General features: G+C 41.6%; 1 protein-coding gene across 2 annotated transcripts; it reads right to left on the bottom strand.

Annotated features, from left to right (window-relative positions):
- Positions 1 to 4,209: 4,209 nt before the first annotated feature.
- Positions 4,210 to 19,760, bottom strand: LOC308126199 (adhesion G protein-coupled receptor F5-like). Of its 2 annotated transcripts, none has more exons than XM_080490394.1 (19): positions 19,600 to 19,760; positions 18,935 to 18,986; positions 18,711 to 18,860; positions 18,417 to 18,590; positions 14,837 to 14,977; positions 14,563 to 14,718; positions 14,144 to 14,472; positions 13,971 to 14,032; positions 13,312 to 13,433; positions 12,993 to 13,172; positions 11,556 to 11,750; positions 11,306 to 11,437; positions 11,034 to 11,212; positions 10,371 to 10,541; positions 7,441 to 8,871; positions 7,044 to 7,085; positions 6,361 to 6,408; positions 6,217 to 6,277; positions 4,210 to 5,444 (listed from the first exon to the last, which is right to left on the bottom strand). In XM_080490394.1, exons 1-19 carry the CDS (start codon positions 19,753 to 19,755, stop codon positions 5,389 to 5,391), a joined length of 3,837 nt encoding a protein of 1,278 aa, XP_080346520.1. In that variant the 5' UTR covers positions 19,756 to 19,760; the 3' UTR covers positions 4,210 to 5,388. The 2 variants fall into 2 exon arrangements, with proteins under 2 accessions (XP_080346520.1, XP_080346519.1); XM_080490393.1 differs by having other exon boundaries at positions 4,216 to 5,444; positions 6,361 to 6,470.
- Between the last annotated feature and the right edge of the window lie 1,993 nt (positions 19,761 to 21,753).

The raw sequence follows: 21,753 nt of genomic DNA, 5'->3' as shown, positions 1-21,753 counted from the left end.
TATCACACTTTGACAAAAAACAATATTGTGTCTTTATTCATGTATCTGTCACACATAATCCACTGGCGCTTAGTAACTCAGCTTCCAAATACAAATATTTGGTAGTTGAGGGTAAAAGTCCTAAATCTTAATTCTAAACTGATCAAAGCCTGAAAGCCACATCTTCACACACACACACACACACACACACACACACACACACACACACACACACACACACACACACACACACACACACACACACACACACACACACACACACACACACACACACACACGTACACGCACACGCACACGCACACGCACACACCAGCGAGCCTGTAATTAGGTGGCAGGTCAGTTGATTATAAAATATGGCGATGAGGAGTTTTCCATATCATTTGAAGAGGCTCGGTCTGAGGAACACACCACCGCTCTGTCTGAGAAACACACCACTGCTCGGTCTGAGGAACACACCACCGCTCTGTCTGAGGAACACACCACTGCTCGGTCTGAGGAACACACCACTGCTCGGTCTGAGGAACACACCACCGCTCTGTCTGAGGAACACACCACTGCTCGGTCTGAGGAACACACCACTGCTCTGTCTGAGAAACACACCACTGCTCGGTCTGAGGAACACACCACTGCTCTGTCTGAGGAACACACCACTGCTCTGTCTGAGAAACACACCACTGCTCGGTCTGAGGAACACACCACCGCTCTGTCTGAGGAACACACCACTGCTCGGTCTGAGGAACACACCACTGCTCGGTCTGAGGAACACACCACCGCTCTGTCTGAGGAACACACCACTGCTCGGTCTGAGGAACACACCACTGCTCGGTCTGAGGAACACACCACCGCTCTGTCTGAGGAACACACCACTGCTCGGTCTGAGGAACACACCACTGCTCTGTCTGAGAAACACACCACTGCTCGGTCTGAGGAACACACCACTGCTCTGTCTGAGGAACACACCACTGCTCGGTCTGAGGAACACACCACTGCTCTGTCTGAGAAACACACCACTGCTCGGTCTGAGGAACACACCACCGCTCTGTCTGAGAAACACACCACTGCTCGGTCTGAGGAACACACCACTGCTCTGTCTGAGGAACACACCACTGCTCGGTCTGAGGAACACACCACTGCTCGGACAGCAAATCCTGATTCATGGCCTCAGTCTTTTCAATAACAAGTTTTAGTTATATCTTAGTCTTCTGAAACCTCTTAGTGTAGTTTTAGTGGTACCAAATATTATCAGATTTTAAATGTTTCTCCAGAATAACAGTATTCAGGTTTCAGTGTACAATACAGACACGGGTTCAACATGTATTTTATTTTATTCTTAAAGGAGACATGTCATGCTTTTAAATCCTTCCTTTTTACATATAAATCATACAGTTGTGGTCTATATAAAGCGGAACTGCAATGCTTGGGTCTGAATTCCTCATTATTAGAGCTCCACAGGCCCCTTTTCTACCCCTTTTCTGATGTGCTTCTGAGAGCAACTCGTTTTGGGGCGGTCTCTTCATACCCCGCCTCCTCTCCAGGTTGCAGAGGTGACACTCGGTTCAACGTCACCCTGTTCGGCCATCTTTGTAGTTTGATAGAACAGATACAATTATCTAGCGGCGCAGAAACTTTATATTCACACATTATTTACAAAATGTCAACAAGGGAAGATTTGTCCATCCAGCCATACATGTTGGAGCCAGAGTCGGACCCGGCGGAGCCAGATGAAAATGACCATGATGCAGCTGCAGAACAACGTCTTCATATGGATGTAACGCAATGGTGTGTTACTATATTTACACTAACTTCTCCATCCATGCCCACTACTACAATACTGCCTGTATTACAACGACTATTTAACACAGAAGTTACATTATAATCTAAAACGAGCACACAGCGCTAACATATGAAGACGGTGCAACTGCTAATGCTAACAAAACAATGACAGGGACGTCTTATCATCACACTTTTTAGCGTTATATACAGCTTACCGAAGTGCTCTGTTCGTCGTCTCCATAGATAGAAGGAACTGACCGCTCAATCAGACCAAGTCTTTCGGCAAATCCTTCTTTATACTGGCGGAGGTTGCTGAAGCAGTCGTCCTTAAAGTGATTCGCGCACACAAAAATGACCTTACCCACAGATGTGGGTACATTTCTGTGAAAAATAAAACTCAACCAGGCACTTCGAAAAGGTTCTGATGCTGGGAGACGGTGTAACGAAGCTTGTGGGTTACTACATCCAACAACCGAACATTTCGACTTATCCTCTCGTAACTTCGGTTGGACTACAAAATCGCAGCGAGAAACAAAAATGGCGGATTGCTCGAAATGTCGATGTCCTAATTTGGCAGTTCCGCCGGGAATACTGTGACGTCATTGTTCAAAAAACGTAATAGAGAATAGAAAAATCGAAACGGATCGCAAAATATGACCAAAACAGAATATAAAGATATCAACGGAGCACCTGAAGAGACTACTTTGAACTTTTCTGTACTTCTAAACACTCTAAATATACAACAAAATGCATTTAAGGGCTAAAAAAGTGGATTTAGCATGATATGTCCCCTTTAATGTAAAAAAATTTAATAAGAATAAGAATGGCATTTTCACAAAAGCTAATCTCACACAAATTAAGCCTAAGTCAAGTCACCTATATTTGTATATATTTAAAGTTTTTCCAGTGATTTCTGCTCCACACGGTGTAATGTCAAATTGAAACGTATTGTCTGTATATGCAATGAAAATACCCCCGTCGCCGTGGTAACGCCTCCTCGCCAGCGGCACAAAGCACGACAAGACATTTCTTGTTGGTGCTGAGAAAAATCAAAGAAGCAAAAGAAGGCACAAGACGACTCGATGATATTTGACTGAACAACGTGTCTGTGCCACTTTGTCATTGTGACGCCCGTCCTTCAGCAAACAAACTCACTGACCTGTGTCAGACGGCCTTGCCTGGTCTAACCGATTTGCTTTGCAAAGTAAACCATAAGACGAGACGATTTGCATGTCCTTCATGGACGTCGTCTTCGTTTAAGTGCGTGTATGTAATCAATGCTGTCCTGTGAACTTCCAGGGTTCGTGGTTGATTGAACTGAGAGTTTGAGAGAAACTAAATTTATCTCTCTTTCTACCTTCCTGCAGGATTTCTGAACGTCCGTGGTCTGCAGGTGGTGTGGCTCTACGTCTGTTGGATTGAATAGGCAAACTCGACCCCCTCCCAGAACCAAGGCTTGAGCTATACAAATAAAAAAACCACTATATAGGTGATATATTTACCACGTAAGTAAGTTAGGTTCATCCCAAATGAACGACTATTTCTTCTGCGACATGTGTGACGTGTTCAGATTGTCAACACGTTTTCCTTCCCAGCTCCATGAGTCACAAGGTGCACACACAGCGCCATCTGCTGGATGGCCCGGGGAAGTGTCACAACATCCAGAATGAAGAAGAGAAACTTTGTGAAAGTTCTGCCGTCTTCTCGATTTGTCCATTACTTTCTTTCACCGGCTCAACTGCCGCCTGAACACAGTGAATAAGTACGGCGTTCAAATGCAAAAAAAAATAAAAAATAGAAAATCTCAATAAGAACTTAAGATGACTTCAAATGATGGAGCCCTCTGATTGGAGGATGACTGCTGATTGGCTCAGCTCCGCCCACCAGCGGAGGCTATTTAACAGCTCCAGCAGGCGGCTGCTCAAACAACCTTGGTGTGTGTCTGAACCCGTGTGTGAACTCTTGAACTCGGCTCCACGCCGATATTTTGACTGTGTGACTTTAGTCAACCTGAACGTTTGTCCAGCAGTTTGGTGAAGGAACAGCTGTTTTGTTTTGTGTTAATCAGGTGTTTTCTCTGTTTCCATTTGTTTAGTGAAGTGGTGTTAATAGAAACTCGGTCTTCCAGTGAAGACGCTGCCTTCTGCTGACTTATGTTTGATCATTGTAAACCTGAGAACTACCCAGAAAACCCTCACTTCACCCAAACTCACCCGGTTATAGTAAAATGTATTTTCTCTGGCAACGTTCAGACTCTCATTGCATTTCTTTTTTTTTTCAACATTTTCACAAAACCAAAACAACTCCGGTGACTCCATCTATGAACCTGCAGCCGTCGTGGCTCTCATCCCCAGCTTCAGTTTTCTTCTTCTTCTTCTCATGAGAACGTCAAACTGGTCTCCGTGTGAACAGAGAAATAAAGAAAAGATTAAAGTTGTTTCACACATGGACACAAATCCATTAAATCTTTATTCCTGAACATCCTTCCCTCTTTACAAGAAAATAACTTAAACATCCTCTATATTTTATAGACAAATATTACAACGTGTTCATAAATTAAATGGTGTTGATACAAATAGGAATATTCTAAATGAAGGGGTTAAAAACTACTTGGTAAAGTGCATAAAGTATGGAAACACACATTCCGTGCCTCTTGTGGCGGCCTGGAAGTTCAGACTGTGACATAATCTTGCTTTACATACTGAAGGGGAAAATAATCTGACGCTTATCCTGGGATGAACTGGTGACGTATGAACGGATGAAGACATTTATACATGGATTAGTCATGAATTTGATATTAAGTAGAAACCAACACAAAGTGTTGACAAGCACTGTGAACATTTCTGAAGTCTCGGATAAAAAGAATCCAGGCGAGTAGCTTTATTATAGTTATGTGTTTTTAAGTAACACAAAATTATGGGAATAATTTCAGAATTTCTTTTGCATTTGAGGTCATTAATGTAATGAAACCTTGATTTGTGTAGTGTAAGACGTGTGTGTGTGTGTGTGTGTGTGTGTGTGTGTGTGTCATAGTCATTTATGATGCCACTCCTTGAGTACACAAGGTTAATGGTGCTTGGCTCGCTTCATTTGCTTTGCAAAGAAAATCAAAAGATGGAAAACTTTGCCTTCCCTCCCTGAGTCACAGTCCTCGTTTCAGCTCGTTTCAGCTCGTTTGGCTTGATAGCACCTTGGAGAAATGAAGCTCCTCTTCAACTCTTCTATCGTTTGTTGTTGTTGCCGCTCGAACAGTTCGTCTGTTTCACACAATCACCAGCTGTATCTGTGATTTAAAGATCCTAGTGTGCAGATTGACACTGTTGCCCCAAGTAAACTTCACCTCTTTCTTCTGATATAAAATCTTTTTACAGACTATTTTAGATATATGTATTACTTTCTCCAGAGACAGCTATAATACAGTTGAAAGTGGGTAAAAACATTTGGATCTTAACACATAATACTACCAAAAGGACTATAAATGTATTTTGCTTTGTTGGAAAAACACAACAGAAAGCATCCGTCTCCAACTTTCCAGAGGAAAACCTGATTAAGCTTCTTCTGGCTATATATCGTAGTTGTTGTAGCCACAATAGAGAAACTTGTTCCAGGAAGGTATCACGTGTTGGAGGAGTTATTTGGAGGGGGTGAACTCGACGAGGCGTGGTAGCCGTCTGAAAGACAAGAGAACAACAGGTCAGACAACAAAGCATGAAAACAGGCTGGAGCTAAATGCTAACATGCTAACAACAATGGTGGAGTTTCACCGATATTCACAGTTAAATATTACAACAATAATCCAATACCAAATACCACATTCAGATTTTATTTTCAGAAATTCACCCACGTCTCTCGATGCTCGTGAAAATCGAAATAAATACATCTTGTGCTTCAACTTGTTTATAGTTCGAGAAATATGCAATTTGAAATGTGAATAAAAACTCAAATGAACTTTGTGTGCAACTTTTAAAGCTTAACAGAAAACAGTCCAAAGACAACATACAATAACTTTGAAATTTGTTGTTTTTGAAATATACATTGAAATGGAGATGAGTTTAAAACTTTCACTGCTTTTTGTGGGTCCGTTTACGCAGCGGTGGTCGAAGTCACTGAAAATTTAATTTTTTTGAAAAAGAGCTGCCAAGTTTGAACTTTTCAAAAAACGTTTCTGACACCGTTTCCACGGAAAGGCAGGAAAACTCAGTTTTTCTGAGATGTTCCAACTACGTCTTCGCAGAAATGGGGAAAAACGCAACGTCATGACTCCCAGTCCATATTCTCCCGGGACTTGGTACTTTTATTTTGACAGTCACCGTAATAAGAATCCAACTCGGTCGTCTGTCCACTAGAATGTCTGCGTTATAGCACCCACTAGTGGCCCAACATGAAAACGACATCGTTTTCAGCATTTCTGCATCTTTTTCACAATGGATGTGTGTGATATACCTCTGTTTTGTCTCCACTTCCGGAATATTCCCAGTCCACTCGAGTTTCCACCACTGGTGCTCTAAACGTAGAAAGCAAAACTATTGTAAAAAGAAACTATGGACTTGCTGCGATAGAGAAACCCAAGAGTTAAACAGTTCTTACCCTTGTTCCAATGCCGCTGGTGGATATCGACGCAATTTCTGATCGCACCTGAAATTAGCACATGAATACTGAGCAGGGGCGTCCAACACAAGGCCAAGAAGCAAGAAGCGCTGGAAACGACCGATCCAGTCGAAAAAATATTACAAAGAATACATCAACCTCTTAACACTGTTTTTTTTTTTTTAAGAGCAGCAGACACAACGACTTATGAGAAACACATCTAAACTTCCTTAAAAAAACAAACTTCAAAGTAACTTAACCAAATAGTATTACCGTTTAGTTCATATTTTAGTATTTTTGGAATAAAGATATCCAGTACCCTAGTTTTGGATTCTTAACTACATTTTGCACATAACAAAGAATATATGCACAATTAATATTACAACATTAGAATTTCAATATAGGGAGTTTAAAAAAATAAAAATAAACCCTGCAAGCTGAAAATACCACGTGGTACATCAAACATACGTATTCATATACCCAATTAAAAGTAGACGTGTGAATGTGCAGACCAAGAATTGAATTTATAGTCTAACTCCAGTGGGACTTTTGTCCTGTTCAGAGCCCCCCAGCTGTTAGTCCAGATTGTGGTACTTTATTATTTATTGCTTGATATCAATCGCAATATCACAATCTGCGAAAATATTAAATCATAGATTTTAAATCATTTGAAATATACATACCTTTTTGTCCAGCAATGTTCCAAACACCAGTATGAAGAAACCCTGCATGAAGAAACATCAGCTGACATTAGGGAGGTCATGCAAGTTTGCTAATCAGAAATGATAAATAGATATATATTTATTTGGGGCAAAAATCTTGAATTTTCTTTTTTTTCTTGTACAAAACAGTTTTTCATTTAGATCTAAGAATGATAGAAATTCAAAATGTAACAAATATTGCCTCGTTCAGACGGTGAAAATTAAATAGTCAAATTTCCCAAATAGCGTCTTCCACTGAATTTGATTCCCAATTAATTCAACATTTGTCTGACGACTTCTGAAAGACGTTTCATCATCATCATCATCACGATTCAAAGAAAATATACAATAAAGATTAGTAAAATGATTAAATTTGTACCTGAAGGGAATTGAAGAATGCAAATGCGATGTGAATTCCTCGATTCTCTTCATCGAAGAAGGTTCCAACTCCCAGAGCCCAAGTTAATCCAAAGAGTGGCGAGAGGATGGCCAGACTCCTGACTATGACCACGATAACGTGCCTGTCGTTTGGCTGTGCTGAACTCAGACCCGCTGTTCTACTCCTCCATATTTTGTAGATCACGATAATGAGGATGATGAAGTTGATCAGGACGATGAGCAGTGCTGGGACCACAAACGCCAGCAGCGCCCGAGACTCCACCCAGTTTAGCCAGCAGCCGCCGATTCGTCGGATGTACACGTTATCGGGGGCAGTGGCTGCGATCGTTACTGAAGCGATGATGATGGGAGCCCCGTAGCCGATACAGAATCCGATAGCCAACATAGAGAATTTGGACATGTCACTGTCAAAAATGGTGACCGTCCGATAGAGCAACAGCAGAGCCGAGGCAAACATCCAGAAAAAGAGGGCCAGGTAGAAAAAATGGACGAAAAACGTGGCTGCGATGCATACGGGGATGTTTGTCTGTTCTGAGACGTTTAACGCGACGATCAACCAAATGTTAGCTATGAGCAGAGACACGGCGATGTTGATGATGGAAACGTGGCGCAAGTAAGAAGTGCGGTTGTTGTTTATCTTTCGCCAGACCACGGCTTCGATGATGAGACATATGACCAGGGACGCCAGGGAAATGCCAAGTCCAATGTAGGTTATAAATGTCAAAGCGGGATCGTCCGGAGCCCCGATCGACATGAGCATAGAGAAGGAGGTGAGATGGTCGCAGGTGCAGGTGAAAGTGTTATTCACACTCAGCACAAACTCGCAGCCTTCGCCGTCCCACCCGCCGAGGCCGTCGAACAGGCTGAAGTTCCAGAAGACGCACTGAGGGTTCGCCAGTGATTGATTCAAACGGTCGTAGGCGAACGAGATATTGTCGACGGCGTCGGTGGACTGTACGAGCACGACCCTGGCGTTGATGAACCTCGACGACGAATTGGCCTCGTCTCTCGCAGGAAGCACGTTTTCCAACGATATGAATGTGATGGCGGTGATGAATCCGCCAGCTTCCGGAATGGCAATCTCCACGGAATCGCTCTCGATGTTAAAGGAGCCTGACGCTCTTTCTTTGTCGAAGAGAATATGGGGCGTGTCGAAAGCCAAATTCTCGTTAATTACACGTGTCGTTATGGTCTCGAGGGACTGCAGGAGTAACGAGCTGACACTGAGGATTTGGAACATCTTCGTTGTGAAGAATGTTTGCATGAAGCTATATGCTTCCGACATTCTTCTGTCAAAGGAACTTGTTCCGGGGGTAGTCGCTTCTGAGAGGTCGATGGTGACTTCGGACAAGGCCCGCCACGATTCCCTGGCATCGTCTCTGGTCAGTATGCCGGCGGTCAAAAGGACATCCTGAAATTAAAGAAAAGACAATGACATTAAAGACGAAAACGTATTAATCCAGAAAACACAAGCTTGTGTTTCCCCGTTGGAAGGTTGAAGGAACGCTCCGGGGCCCTGTTTACACAGCAACGTTTTCAAGCGGAATTTGCAAAACTTTCCTAGTGTTTTTGGGTGCCTGTTTACACAACATCTCTACTCGGAGCAACAGAAAGTTGAACTTTTCGAAAATGCTCCAGGATAAATGAGGGGAAACGCAACTTTTCTGAAACGCTTCTACTGCGTATGTGCATCATAGCTTTAATACATAGTTATATGAGTAGATGGACAATAACAATAACGTTTGCCTCCGTGGTGTCATGACCCCCAGTCCATATTCTCCTGGGACTTGGTACTTTTATTTTGACAGTCACCGTAATAACAATCCAACTTGGTCATCTGTCCACTAGAATGTCTGTGTACTACCATTGTTAATGTTAATAGCATATTCTTCTCTGCGCATGCTTGTGTGTGTGTGTGTGTGGTTTCATTACAAAAGCAAAAAACAGCACCCACTAGTGGCGCAACATGAAAACTGCACCGCTTTTCAGAGGTTCATTCTTTTGCAGTATCAATGGACATCATTTTCAAAACTGTGTAAATGTGAAACTTTCCTGAAACACAAATTAATCATTGTCACTTTAAACATTGTTTTGCAAACGCGTTGTCAAAAGGAAACTACTCTGCCAGCGCTGTTTGTCTCTTTTTATCAACTCGTTCTGAATCCTTTTCTTGCCAGTTTGCCTTTTCACCACCAGTCAAAACGCCACGATACCGTGTAAGCAGAGCTTGCTGATGTACTGGAGAGAATATTTGTGTTTGTTTTAGTCAAATTAAAGACACTAAATACTTAAAGTTTTAATTAAGCCTTGACATCCGACCAACCTTCTGGATTCATTCACTACATGCGTTGGTTTTGCTCAGTGGCAGTACATTAGGAGGAACCAACCCCTGGTTCTGGTGGGCTAACATGGACATGACGAAAAGTGGTGTTTTGACTGTGCTTCAGACGTGTGTTTTTTAACTATTAACTGCATGCTGTGGTACTGCATTTCCTACGGTGGCCTGGAGGTGCAAAAGGCCACAAACTCCAGGAAATACTACAAAATTCCGAAAACACTACAAAAAAAAAAACCCTACAACAGAACCAAGAAAAGATTTTGTAGTGTTTTCTAAAATTTGTAGTGTTTTTTCAATATATTTTATAGTGTTTTCTCTATTTAGAAGTGTTTTAATTATTTTGTAGTGTTTGGTTTCTCTATTTTGTATTGTTTTCTGCAGTTTGTATTTTACTGATTTTGTAGTGTTTTCTGAACTTTGTAGTGTTTTCTCTGTTTTGAATTTTGCAGTGTTCAAGCCACCAAACACTGCAGCCCACCATATATTTCTCTTATGATTCTTGCCAAAGAAAGAGGAACTGAAGCCGTAAGAGAAAGTACCGATTCCAGCAGCAGGAACCTCGGTTCACTCACCTCCATTAGTGTTTGGTTTAACTCGGTAGTTAATGCTACCTGGGCAACATTGTTCAATATTCTAACAATTGCGATGATGGTGGCCTGGGATTGAACCACTTCCTCGGCGAGGTCAATGGTTATGTTGCTGAGTTCGTCCAAGAACTGTGCCAGCGTCAGGTTATTCACAAACTGCAATGAGGGGAGGGAGGGAGGATAGAGAGAGAGAGAGGGGGAGAGAGAGGGAGGGAGGATAGAGAGAGAGAGGGAGGGAGAGAGAGGAGGAGGGAGGGAGGGAGGGAGGGAGACAATATTCTATCAGCAGATCAAAAAATAAAGTTACAAAAGTTCATCAGATATATATGAAATAGCATAAACATGCTTTCGCCACCAGTCATTTTCACATTTCGTATCATGAGTATATATTTCATTATATATTTATATATAATGATTCAGAATTGTCAGTGAGCTTCAACTATCATTTATCACAATATAACACATTAGATATAAATCATTAAGATTGTGATTATGACAAATCAGATAGACCAGAGACTCAAAACATCCCATAATTCATTCATTTTTACTCGATGGGTAAAAAAATAAAGTGGAAACCACCAGCAAACCATTTCATTTCAGTAATGTATTCAGCAGAAATAATGAACCAATGTTGGTAGTTCAACTCACCACCGACCAATTCAGTAGTCTCTGAATGGGCGCCAGGACGCAGTTCTCTCGTATATCTTCAAACTCAGTACTTTCTCTGCAAACCGCGGTCACTTCTCCCTCGCTGCCGTTTTCGCATCTTACTGCCGCCCTATAATCTAAAACTCCCTGACCAAATCTCGCGTCGTCACAGACGATGTCTAGAAGGAAAAACAGATCAGCTTTTATCTCGGGGCTGAAGCGTATTTTAGATTCTCATTTATTTGAAATCCTTGTAGCCGATCAGTACTCACTACTTCTGGTAAACGTTAACGTTATGGTTTTGCTGAACTGTGGATTGGAAGCTAATTCACAGGTGAATGTTCGGACGCCTTCTCCACAGTCCTCAGGGATTTCGAATTCAGATGTGATCCTTTGAGCCGTTTCTACACAAAGAAAACAACTACGCAGTTAAAATCACAAGTCTCACCACAGACAGTGTGAGAAATGTTTGAACATTCATTATTTCCTAATTGGAAAAAATCAAAACCAAAAAGAGTTTACCTTCATTGTCGAATTCCAGGAATGAGATAGTGTGGTTGTCTTCGACTAAACACTCCAATGATACAGTCTCATCACTGCAACTCACTATTCGTCTGACTGGGTTTATGTGAATCACAGGGTCGTCAAGGATTCTGATGCTGATCCTCTGACGAAAAATCGAACCATTTCCATTTCCTCTCAGACATCGATATTCCCCTGGAATTAAAGATAGCCTTCTTATAGTATGAAACCCGCTAATATCATTCAGACATATTGTTGCAGCATGTATGAAGCCCCATCGCTGATGCAACGCTTGAGAATGGAGGGAACTGTTCAGGCAATGTTTAACTCTCTCCAATCAGATTAATTAGAACAAGGTTCACTTGAGGTTTTCATGCTGTCACTTTCCTTCAAATATCTGCATGTTTGGGCAATTGGTGACTCTGAGTTGCCCATTGGTGCAAATGTAGTCCTGAAAGCCCCAGTGTGGGCTCATGGAGATTATATATTTAGGCTCTGGTCCCCCAGGAGAAGAGTAAGAAGTTGACCAACATGCGTTTTTGCTCTGGTATTGCTACCACGCCCCCATGTGGACCGAAAGAATATAATATTAGTGAAAGTAAACATCCATCCAATATTCTTGCTATATCCAAATTTGGGTGGCGGGTTTTTGTTTTGTTTTGAGGTTGTTGTTGTTGTTTGTTTGTTTTTTAGATTCTAGCTTTTAGCTTATATCTTAGGATGAATGGCAGAGGACACTTAATCCAGATGAAGACTAACACATAGTTAATGATAGACCTCTGGTATGAGAGACCTAATCTGAGGTGGTGTCACTTTCTCTCAAGTAAAAACCAACAACGTTTTAAGTGAAAACGCTTCGTTGTTGCTTGAGAAAAGGTTGCGTTTGCACTTTTCGAAAACGTCCTTTTACAGGAAAAAAAGCTGAAAATGGTGTAGTTTTCACGTTGGGCCACTAGAGGGTGCTTCTGTTTGTTTTGTTGTTGTTGTCCATCTACTCGCGCACGTGCAGAACAACTATTTACTATGGCCGTGGTGCGGCCGTTTCCATGGAGACGGAGTAAAACCATTTCCACCTCGGGAGCCATTTTCCAAAACTTTCTAATTCAGTCACTCTGAGCGCCATTGTCATGTAAACGGACAACCAAAACCAATAAAAATAAAAGTTTAGCATTTTCACCCGCGGAAGCAGGGCCCTGTTTAGTTTATTCGGTCACCCCAAGTAGCCCATTGGTGTGAAAAGTGCAGCTCCGACTGGCTGCATGCTGAGCGGGATGAAGCGGGTACAGCAGTGGTACATCGTGGTTTCAACAGTGTCATTTCATTAAAGGGGACAGCTTCAAAAATAACTATCACTGCCTTATATTTCATGATAAATAATCATCAAGCTCAACCCCAAAATATATTCCATGTTTTGGCCCCAAACAGTCTTTTTCTTACCGTCAGCCGTAGGAAGAATATCTGGCACAATTAGCACGTCCGTGTCCTCGGCTTCAGTCATGCCATTATGTGTCCACTCAACACTCACAGCGGTAAAATTTGCCGGAGGTGGGCCACATGTCAGTGTCACATTACTGCGAAAAAATACATCACGCGGTTGAATACCTATTTCCTGTGGACCTTAAAGAGATTGAAACAAAATCAGATCATTATTATTCAATCATTTATACATAAAATATATCATTGACATGTCAAACAGTATAAATGGGCAATTCCACCCAAAACAAATATCACAAAGCTATAAATAAGAGCGTCTTACTGTCATAAATTACAGGATATTGTCGTGACAGCTCAATAAATAATCCATCATTTAGTGCATTCAGTTCCTCCGGAGTAATAACAGGAGCTGTGATGTTGAAGGAGATGATGGTGCTCCCACTCCTGCAAAACAATGGGAAATTATCGTCAAAGAAAATCCACAATCTCCTGTTGCTCTAGTATTGTGTTGTAGGGTTGTATTAAATAAGTGTTGTTGTTTTTTCTAATGTCCTCAAGCTATTTATAACCTGAAGAAAATGACACAGACATTTTTCCAAGACGTCACAGGCACAAAGCGCCGACTATATATATATATAAATATATATATATATATATATATATATATATATATATATATATATATATATATATAGCCAACCGATTAACATGATTGATTTTTAATCTTGATTAATTGCATTGCATTTTGCATGAGCAAACAGACTCAAGAAAGAAGAGAATATATCTGCGCTTAATATGTTTATTAAAACACATTTAACAGTTCATATTAACAAAAAAAACTATTTTTCAAAACAAACATTTATCCACATTACATCTGGGGCGACACACTCTGCATGTACCATACCCAGCATGCACTGCGGTGAGTTTCACATAGACAATGAATGGGATGCAAGACATTAGATCAGTTGCGTATAAACGTACCTGAAATCAGCATTCGTTACTGCCATTAGTCTGCTGATATGCATTTCCGCTTGCTCTTTAATCTGTTGAGGGAAGCAAAAGTAAAGCCACAGATTAATAATCGGAATCATCTGCAGTATTTGATGTATGTGATATTCACACCGAACCATCGTTGAAAAGACACAGAGACTTACAATCATGTCAATGTTTGGAGCTTCCTCATTATTAAAACTTTCATCAAAATCTTGGTCCAAAGTGACTTCCACAGTTTCCCTTGCTGGACGTGTTGTTGATGATTCCACAGTATTTGGTGTTGTTGAAGTCGTAGGACTTGTTGGAGTCGTAGTATTTAATGTTGAAGTCGTAGGACTTGTTGGAGTCGTAGTATTTAATGTTGAAGTCGTAGGACTTGTTGGAGTTGTCGTATTTAATGTTGAAATCATAGCACTTGTTGAAGTCGTAGTATTTAATGTTGAAGTCGTAGGACTTGTTGAAGTCGTAGTATTCATGCACTGGGCAATACCTACGGATCAACACAGGGGAATGAAGTGTTTTGAGTATCCACAGCACTCGGGTAGTACAGTGATATTTGTCACGTGCAGTATTTACTCACCTTGGAATGGCTCACAGAAGCTCCTGTCATCTGGACGCTGAGAAATGCAGGTGCAGGTATTGCAGGTGACGTTACTGCACCGACTGGACTCACACATATCAGAAGGCCAAGCGAAGCCACTCTCACACTCACACCTTTCAGACTGTGGACTGCACACTGTTTCGGGCATTTTTTTTTTTTTTTTTTTTTTTGAAAAACATGGAAAAGCACAAATAATTAAACCAAACTCAACCGTTTCAGTGTGAAAAGTGAAGAGTCCAACCGCAGCGCCGACCTGTGGTGAGATCTGCGCCCGTCAGGCTGATGGAAAGAGCGATGGGGAGGGGAACCACCGCGCTGCTCAGAGCTCTTCTGATTCGAGCGACGCTGGAGGCTGCGACACGAACCTCAAAGACCATATCGAAGTTTACTGGCTCTGGGAAGGAGGGCAGAGGAGGATCCCCCCCACCGAGGTCATTAAAACGTGAAGACAAGTATGGTGAACTGAGCTGTCGTTTAGTAAGGAAACGTGGACCGACATTGCAGTTTAGCCATGTGTTTTGATTTGTGTATTTTTCTGCACCATCATGTGTTTTCTGTCTTTGTTGGGAAGGCTGAACTGATGACTAAATGTATACTCTTTTGTTTTTTGGTTTATTACACGACAATGATTTTATGAAGAAACTGACACATCGGAATTACACGACGCTGGTGCTCGGAGCCACTGAAAACGCAACTTTTCGAAAACAGTAAATTGTTCCTCTGCAAATGTGCAACACCGCAGAAAAGTGTAACCTGAGTATAAGACTATAACACTAAAGTTGAAAAGGAAATTACTTAAAATTTAAACCATCTGTACGTGCAGCAAGTAAATTTTCCCTGATAAGTAATCTTTAAATAAAGTATAGAGTAATCTAGATTTGGGATTATGCTGTAAAATCCAGTGCTAAAAATACGTTTAAAAGAAAATTGCACGCCACTGTATATTTTTTGATATTTGCCGAGATTTATAATATAAACAAAGATTTAAAATGCAATTTTTTAGACTTGATTGTTAGATTAATTCTTTTTAATCTTTGTGTTTACAGCATAATTTTAAATCTAGATTAAAGAATAGAATTTCAAGATTTCTTGTGAACTAAAACTTATTTGCTGGATGGATAGATAGTTTTACTAGTTTTATGTAATTTTCTTCTCAAAGTTAGTGTTTAAAACTTATATTTGGGAAACAATTTTTTGCAGTGTAGGAAAACGTTTTCCTCCAGAGTGTCATAACTGGTAGTTTTATTTTGACGGTCACCGTGATAACAATCCAACTGTCTGTCGTCTGTCCATACGAACATTCTTGTTCTCCCATTGTTAATGTTTATATTGTATAGTTCTCCGCATACGTGTGTTTCATTACAAAATCAACCAACAGCTCCCACTAGTGGCCAACATGAAAACTACACTGCTTTCCCCTGCTCCGAAATCGACCCAAAATGTTCTTAAGCGACACTGTAGAAGGGAAATTCCTTCTTTTGGTGACGTATTTCATTGTTTCTTAAGATTCCAGTCGTCCACTCGACCAAACGACGGCCTAACAAGAATCAACAGCAGAGAAGATTTGTCAAATTGTTCATGGACACGACCTGCACATGCTGCTCATCCCACAAATGCCTGTTCCTTACAGATTTGGCGCCATATTAAAGGGAACCAATCAGGCTTTTAAATGATTGGGTATAAGGTTTAACTTCCTCCTCTTCCCAAGATGGGCATGTGTGGACGGAGCCAGCGCAGCTCACACAGACACAGCAGATTCTGAATGCAGCTCCTATGATCCAATATTCAAATGGAGGAGAATCAAGGAGGAGCTAGAAACTTTGAATACTGAAGGTTTTTGCATCAACAAGACCATGTGGAAGTGTAGAAAACTGTATATTATGACTCCTTTAAAGAAGAAACTTGCATGTGCACTACTGATGTTCAAGTTAAAATACTACAAAAGCAAGTATCGAAATTTTTTTTTTCTTATTTGTTACTCAAAGATGTGAAACACGTTAAAACTCGTCTTAGAGAAAACGACTCAGCTGCAACTTGCCAGGTTAAATGCAGCAAATTGGCTCATTTACTTTGAAGGTGACACAAGTTTGAAAATGAAAGTTTAAAATCCTTCAGTCTAACTTAACCACTTGGCAAATAAATACTCCTGCGTGAGTGTGTGTGTGCGTGTGTGCGTGTGTGTGTGTGTGTGTGTGTGTGTGTGTGTGTGTGTGTGTGTGTGTGCTCCCTGCGGGTGTGTCGGTGTGAAACAAGGTGTGATCGGACACACGGTGGCAAAGAAAAGCTTCAAGTACACAAATAGATGTCAGTGAACTCTGCTTGGAACGAATCCTTCTTATAATAACATTTAATGAATTGCAACTTTCCATCAGACGTCACACGTTGCTATTGTTGGCCATAATTAAGACCTGGCCTTCAACTTTATATCATTTCTTTGTGGGGAAAATCAATTAAAAACTTCCCGTAACTCCAAGGTGTGTGTCACGGTATGTGGTTTCTGGCTCTGTGCCCCAAATGAGAGGAGTCATAAACTCTGGAAAACACCAGACGTCCTCTGGTGGTGGATGCTACAACATAATGAGAAATCAACAGACGGAGACTGAGAACCCGTTCGCACGACAACATTCCAAATGACAACACCTCATTCTTTTCAGAAAGGTTTTGAAGACAACAGCAGAATCACTGAAAATGATGTAATTTGCATGCCAGGCCACAAGGTGGTGATGTTGGCTGTTTTTGTAACGAAGCCGCGCACACATTAACACGTTAACGATGGACTTGAATGGACAGTTGATGGTATTTCAGGTGAAGTTCAACTATAAAACTAGAACACGGAGTGGCAGTCATGCCACTACGGAGACGGCCATTTTTGTTACACATACGCAGTGACCGCGCTCCAGCGGGGGAGGAGTGAAAGAAACGTTCCACCTCGGGAGCCGGTTTGAAACAAAGTTTGTTGCCGTGGCCGTTGTCGTGTAAACGGATCCCCCAAAACCCCACGAGTAAACGGAGAACAGGGACTGGGCGCCGCGATACTCTGGAGGCCACCATTGTTGCTATTGTCCATCTACTGAGCATGTGCAGAAGAACTATTTACGACGACTGTGGTGCGAATGCACAGGAGCAGTTCAGAAAAGTCGCGCTTTCCCCCGTTTCAATGGAGGCGGACTGTTTTACAAAAGTTCCACTCCTGAGAGCCATTTTCAAAAAGTTGCCTTTCAAGGGGGACCGTTGTAAACAAATACATTAAATGCTACAAAAGTTTCCAATTTAATTCAACTTTATTTATAAAGCACCACATGCAGCACAGTCAATTTCTGGGTGTTTTTTATAATAAGACAATTTTCTGTTTTGTCTTGAAAACATTATCGTGTAAACCATTATAGTGACCTGACGTAAGGGGAGTAACTCCTTAAAGGGGTGCAAGGCATTGTGGGAAGGATATGTATTGTAATACATGTGATTGTATATACAGTATGTATTCTTTGAATATGTATGAATCATGGGGGGATGGTCAGGTGGCCTTTTAGTTGTAAGAAGAATGTCTTATCTTCATTCATATTTACTTTATTTTTCTTTCTTCATGTCGTATCTGTTTGGTTCTTCCTTTTACTCTTAGACGGGCGAATAATATGTTTATTCTACGTCTGTGTCTTGTGAAAATATTTAAGATATTATGTTAAAACACAAAAATTTAAATGACAAAAAAAAATAAAATTGTGACCTGCAAAGCAACAAATGCAGGCCTGTTTGTTATAAATAATAATAATATAATAATTAAAATAATAATAATGATGAAAATAACAAATTGAAGAACTGATATTGACCACTACCTGGCAGGCCGGCGACGCCCTGGCAGTACCGGCCGTCTCTGGGAATCCCCGTACGGCATCGACAGAAATCTTCATCTCGATCTTCACACCCGTCGGCGTCGCACCTGTCCAACGGCCAAGCGAAGCCCTCTCGACATCTGCACTGGAATCCCATATCTGGATTAGAGGAACACTCTGCGGGGAGTAAAATGATAAAAAAATACGAATAAAAATCCACCAGTGACAGCAGGGAGTGTTCACAGCTCAATGATGTGAAAAGGCACTATGGCGATAGAAGGAAAGCAGACACTCTACCTGTCGTGGCCGTAATGGAGAGGATTTCACCAGTGTCACTTAACAATACGGGGAAATCCAAACCCTCTAAAATCTCGAGGGCGCTGCTCAAGTCGGAGACGTTGATCCCAACTTGGAACTCGTATTCGGTGGCATTTCTGGAAGCGAGAGCTGAAACGGACGACACGAGACTCGTGTCACTGTCATCAGAGTTCAGGGAGAACTTAAACAGGACGTCGACTCACCTTGACGTTTTTCTCTGGCGTAGACGGGCGACGTGTTGGCGTCCGGCAGCTCCTGGAAAAAAAACCCTCAACAGTTTAGTTTGGCTGTGCAGCTCGTCCACGTAGAAACATTAAGGTTCTCACAGTGTGGGAGGAAGCAGATACACACACACACACACACACATATATATATATATATATATATGCAACTGGTCATCCTAACCAGTTAGACTCTCTAGTCTTTATATGCAGCGTAGACTCTGTTCTCACTCCAGTGGAAATAGCAGATGAAATATTGAACACAGGACAGAGCCGTTGTGTTTTTCTTTTAGTTTTTCTTTCGTTTTTTTTACGTCGCTTTCCAAGAGGAACGGTAGGAAACTGAATAATTATCTCCTGAGAACGTTGATGCAGATTCTGGTTGACGAACTCTTCGGACTGAGGGAAGGAGAGCCCCGTGGAACGAATATGCATTTAAATAAAAAAGAATATTTAGTGTAATACTTCTGAGAGCTGCCCACGATGGCAAATTTAAGAAAATAAAATAGAAAGCTGACAAATAAACGATGCCATTTCTGTGCATTTGCAAGCTTTTCCTATGCCTTCACCTTCTGCCTTTACTTTCTGCACAGAATTTGAACTTTCCCACAATGCGGTCACATGTCCAGCTTTGGCGTTATTCTCACCTGACAGAAGACATTCGGGACGTATTCCTGGATCTGCAGGTTGTAGCATAGAACCAGGAGAAGGACCGCGTGTCGCACTGCCTTTCCTAGTGCCATCCTGGTCGCAAACACAACGCAGACGGTCAGCACACACACTCGTTTCTGTGCAAACTGCATCCAGCGCGTACAACGTGCGTCGTCCTCGGGCGTTTGGTTACCACGGTGATACCAGGAAGTCATTAAAATAAAAAAAGAAATACTGTAAATGGCTGCTTAATGAGACGGAGGAGTTGACTACCCGGTCTGGTGGAATGTCATTTTTGTTGTTTAGCGCATCAGCAGAGGAATTCCTAAATTCCTCACAAACATTTTAATTCAGCCTGCCAAGTCCTGCAAACAACAAACTGAAGAGAGAAAGAACTCGGTGCTCGATGCCCAAGGTTTCTTCATCACTCATCCGCTGACTGTTTGAGAGGTAAACCTGCTCCGACGTGTCTGTTTTTATTGAGCCGGTGAATCAGCTGTGTTGGAGGGAAACGTGTAAAACAGGCAGAGCGACGTTTCCTGCAGCCCGAACAGCTTCAGCTGTCACAATACATGTAGGCCATGTTTTCAAAAAAAAAAAAAATTATCCCTTGAGCTTTGGCCAACTTGTTTAAAAAAAAAAAAAAAAGAAGAACAATATGTTGCATTGTTATTATCCTCAAACTGTGCAGTGGCTTGCAAAACTTTCATGCCAACTTTTTCCACCTTCTGTCTCATAACCACAAATGTAAATGTGTTTTATGGGGATAGATCAGCAAACGGTGACGTGGAAGGAAAATGATAGATGGTTTTCAATGTTTTTTTTTTTTACAAATAGAAAATGGAAACCTCTAGTATTTCAAAGTATTCAGTCCCCTTTACTCAGGCCACGTTTACACGTTTTTACAAAGCAGATATTTCCATCTCTACATCTCCAAAATAAAATCTTTATTTACATGGACCCGCATATACACCTGGTTCAGAGTGACGATGAGCAGCCCAACCTGTAGGGGGCAGTGTAACGAGAAGCGTGAAGCCATGATAGCCAATTGAGTTATTTCCTGTTCTTTCAGCGAAACAGTTTGTTTGTTTGTTTGTTTGGGCTGATAAAGAATATAACGGTAGAATATAACGTAGAACACCTGACAGGTCTGCTGTGGAATCTGGTACCAAGACGCCAGCAGCAGATGCTCTCAGTTCAGGATGTTGTGATGCGGAGCCGCCATGAACTCGTTTGTTGTATTACAGAATTCTCTTTTTTTTTTTTTTTTTACTTTGTGAAGAAAAGAAAAGCCTTTCCTTGCTGTTCAAGCTCAACTCTCAGTGAAATACACAGAAAACTGTTGTTGTCAGGAAGAACTAAATTGTCTGTTGCTCTTGCGTGTCTGAAGGATGAAATTCAAGATGAAACGACGTTGAACTGAACGCTGATCTGACCCAGAAGTGTTTTACCTCTTATATCCTATAGGGTGTCCACACAGTCTCCTGTCACGAGGATGTTGTCATGTTACCGTCCTGCTCCGCGTTTATGATCAAAACTGATAATCACCCATGAAGGAAAGTCTACTTTCAACCTTCCAGGAACAGTCTGAGTCACACACTAGTCCGTCCGGTCATGGTACCTCATCATTTGGCCTATAAACTGACTCTCTGAGTCGCAGAGCCAATGTGATTCCTGACCTGGACTGTGTAGATGTAAGCAGCAGTGTCTTTTTGGAAAAGGGGGCGACATTTGGTCACTGGAACTTCCGAAGGAATCTTCTGTTCTTGGGTGAAGTGACTGACTGACTCTTTATCATTGTGTCTGGTGTGTTATATGTGGCAGGAGGTGAAGTGATCGAAACAGTGAAATAAAATGATGATTTATTCTTCAGTCTGAAGAACGTTAAAGGGGTCATATTATGCAAAATTCACTTCCTAAAGGTTCTCCAGCAGTACTAATCGTCCCCATACCTGGACTGACGTCCCAGAAGTGAAGACAGTCTGTCCTCTCTCTCCCTGGCTGGTTTCAGGTTTTAAAAAGTGTGTTGCTCCAACCAGCCAATCAGAAATCAAACCCTATATAGTGTCATCGGGGGTTCAGCCAATCACAATCAAGGTAGGCCCTCCCTTTGACTCCTCCCACAATTAGGCAGCCCTGCTCTGGCACAT

This window comes from Lipophrys pholis (assembly GCF_963383615.2).
Source record: "Lipophrys pholis genome assembly, chromosome: 21".
Taxonomy (NCBI): domain Eukaryota; kingdom Metazoa; phylum Chordata; class Actinopteri; order Blenniiformes; family Blenniidae; genus Lipophrys; species Lipophrys pholis.
This window is presented reverse-complemented; position numbering and strand designations above follow the sequence as displayed.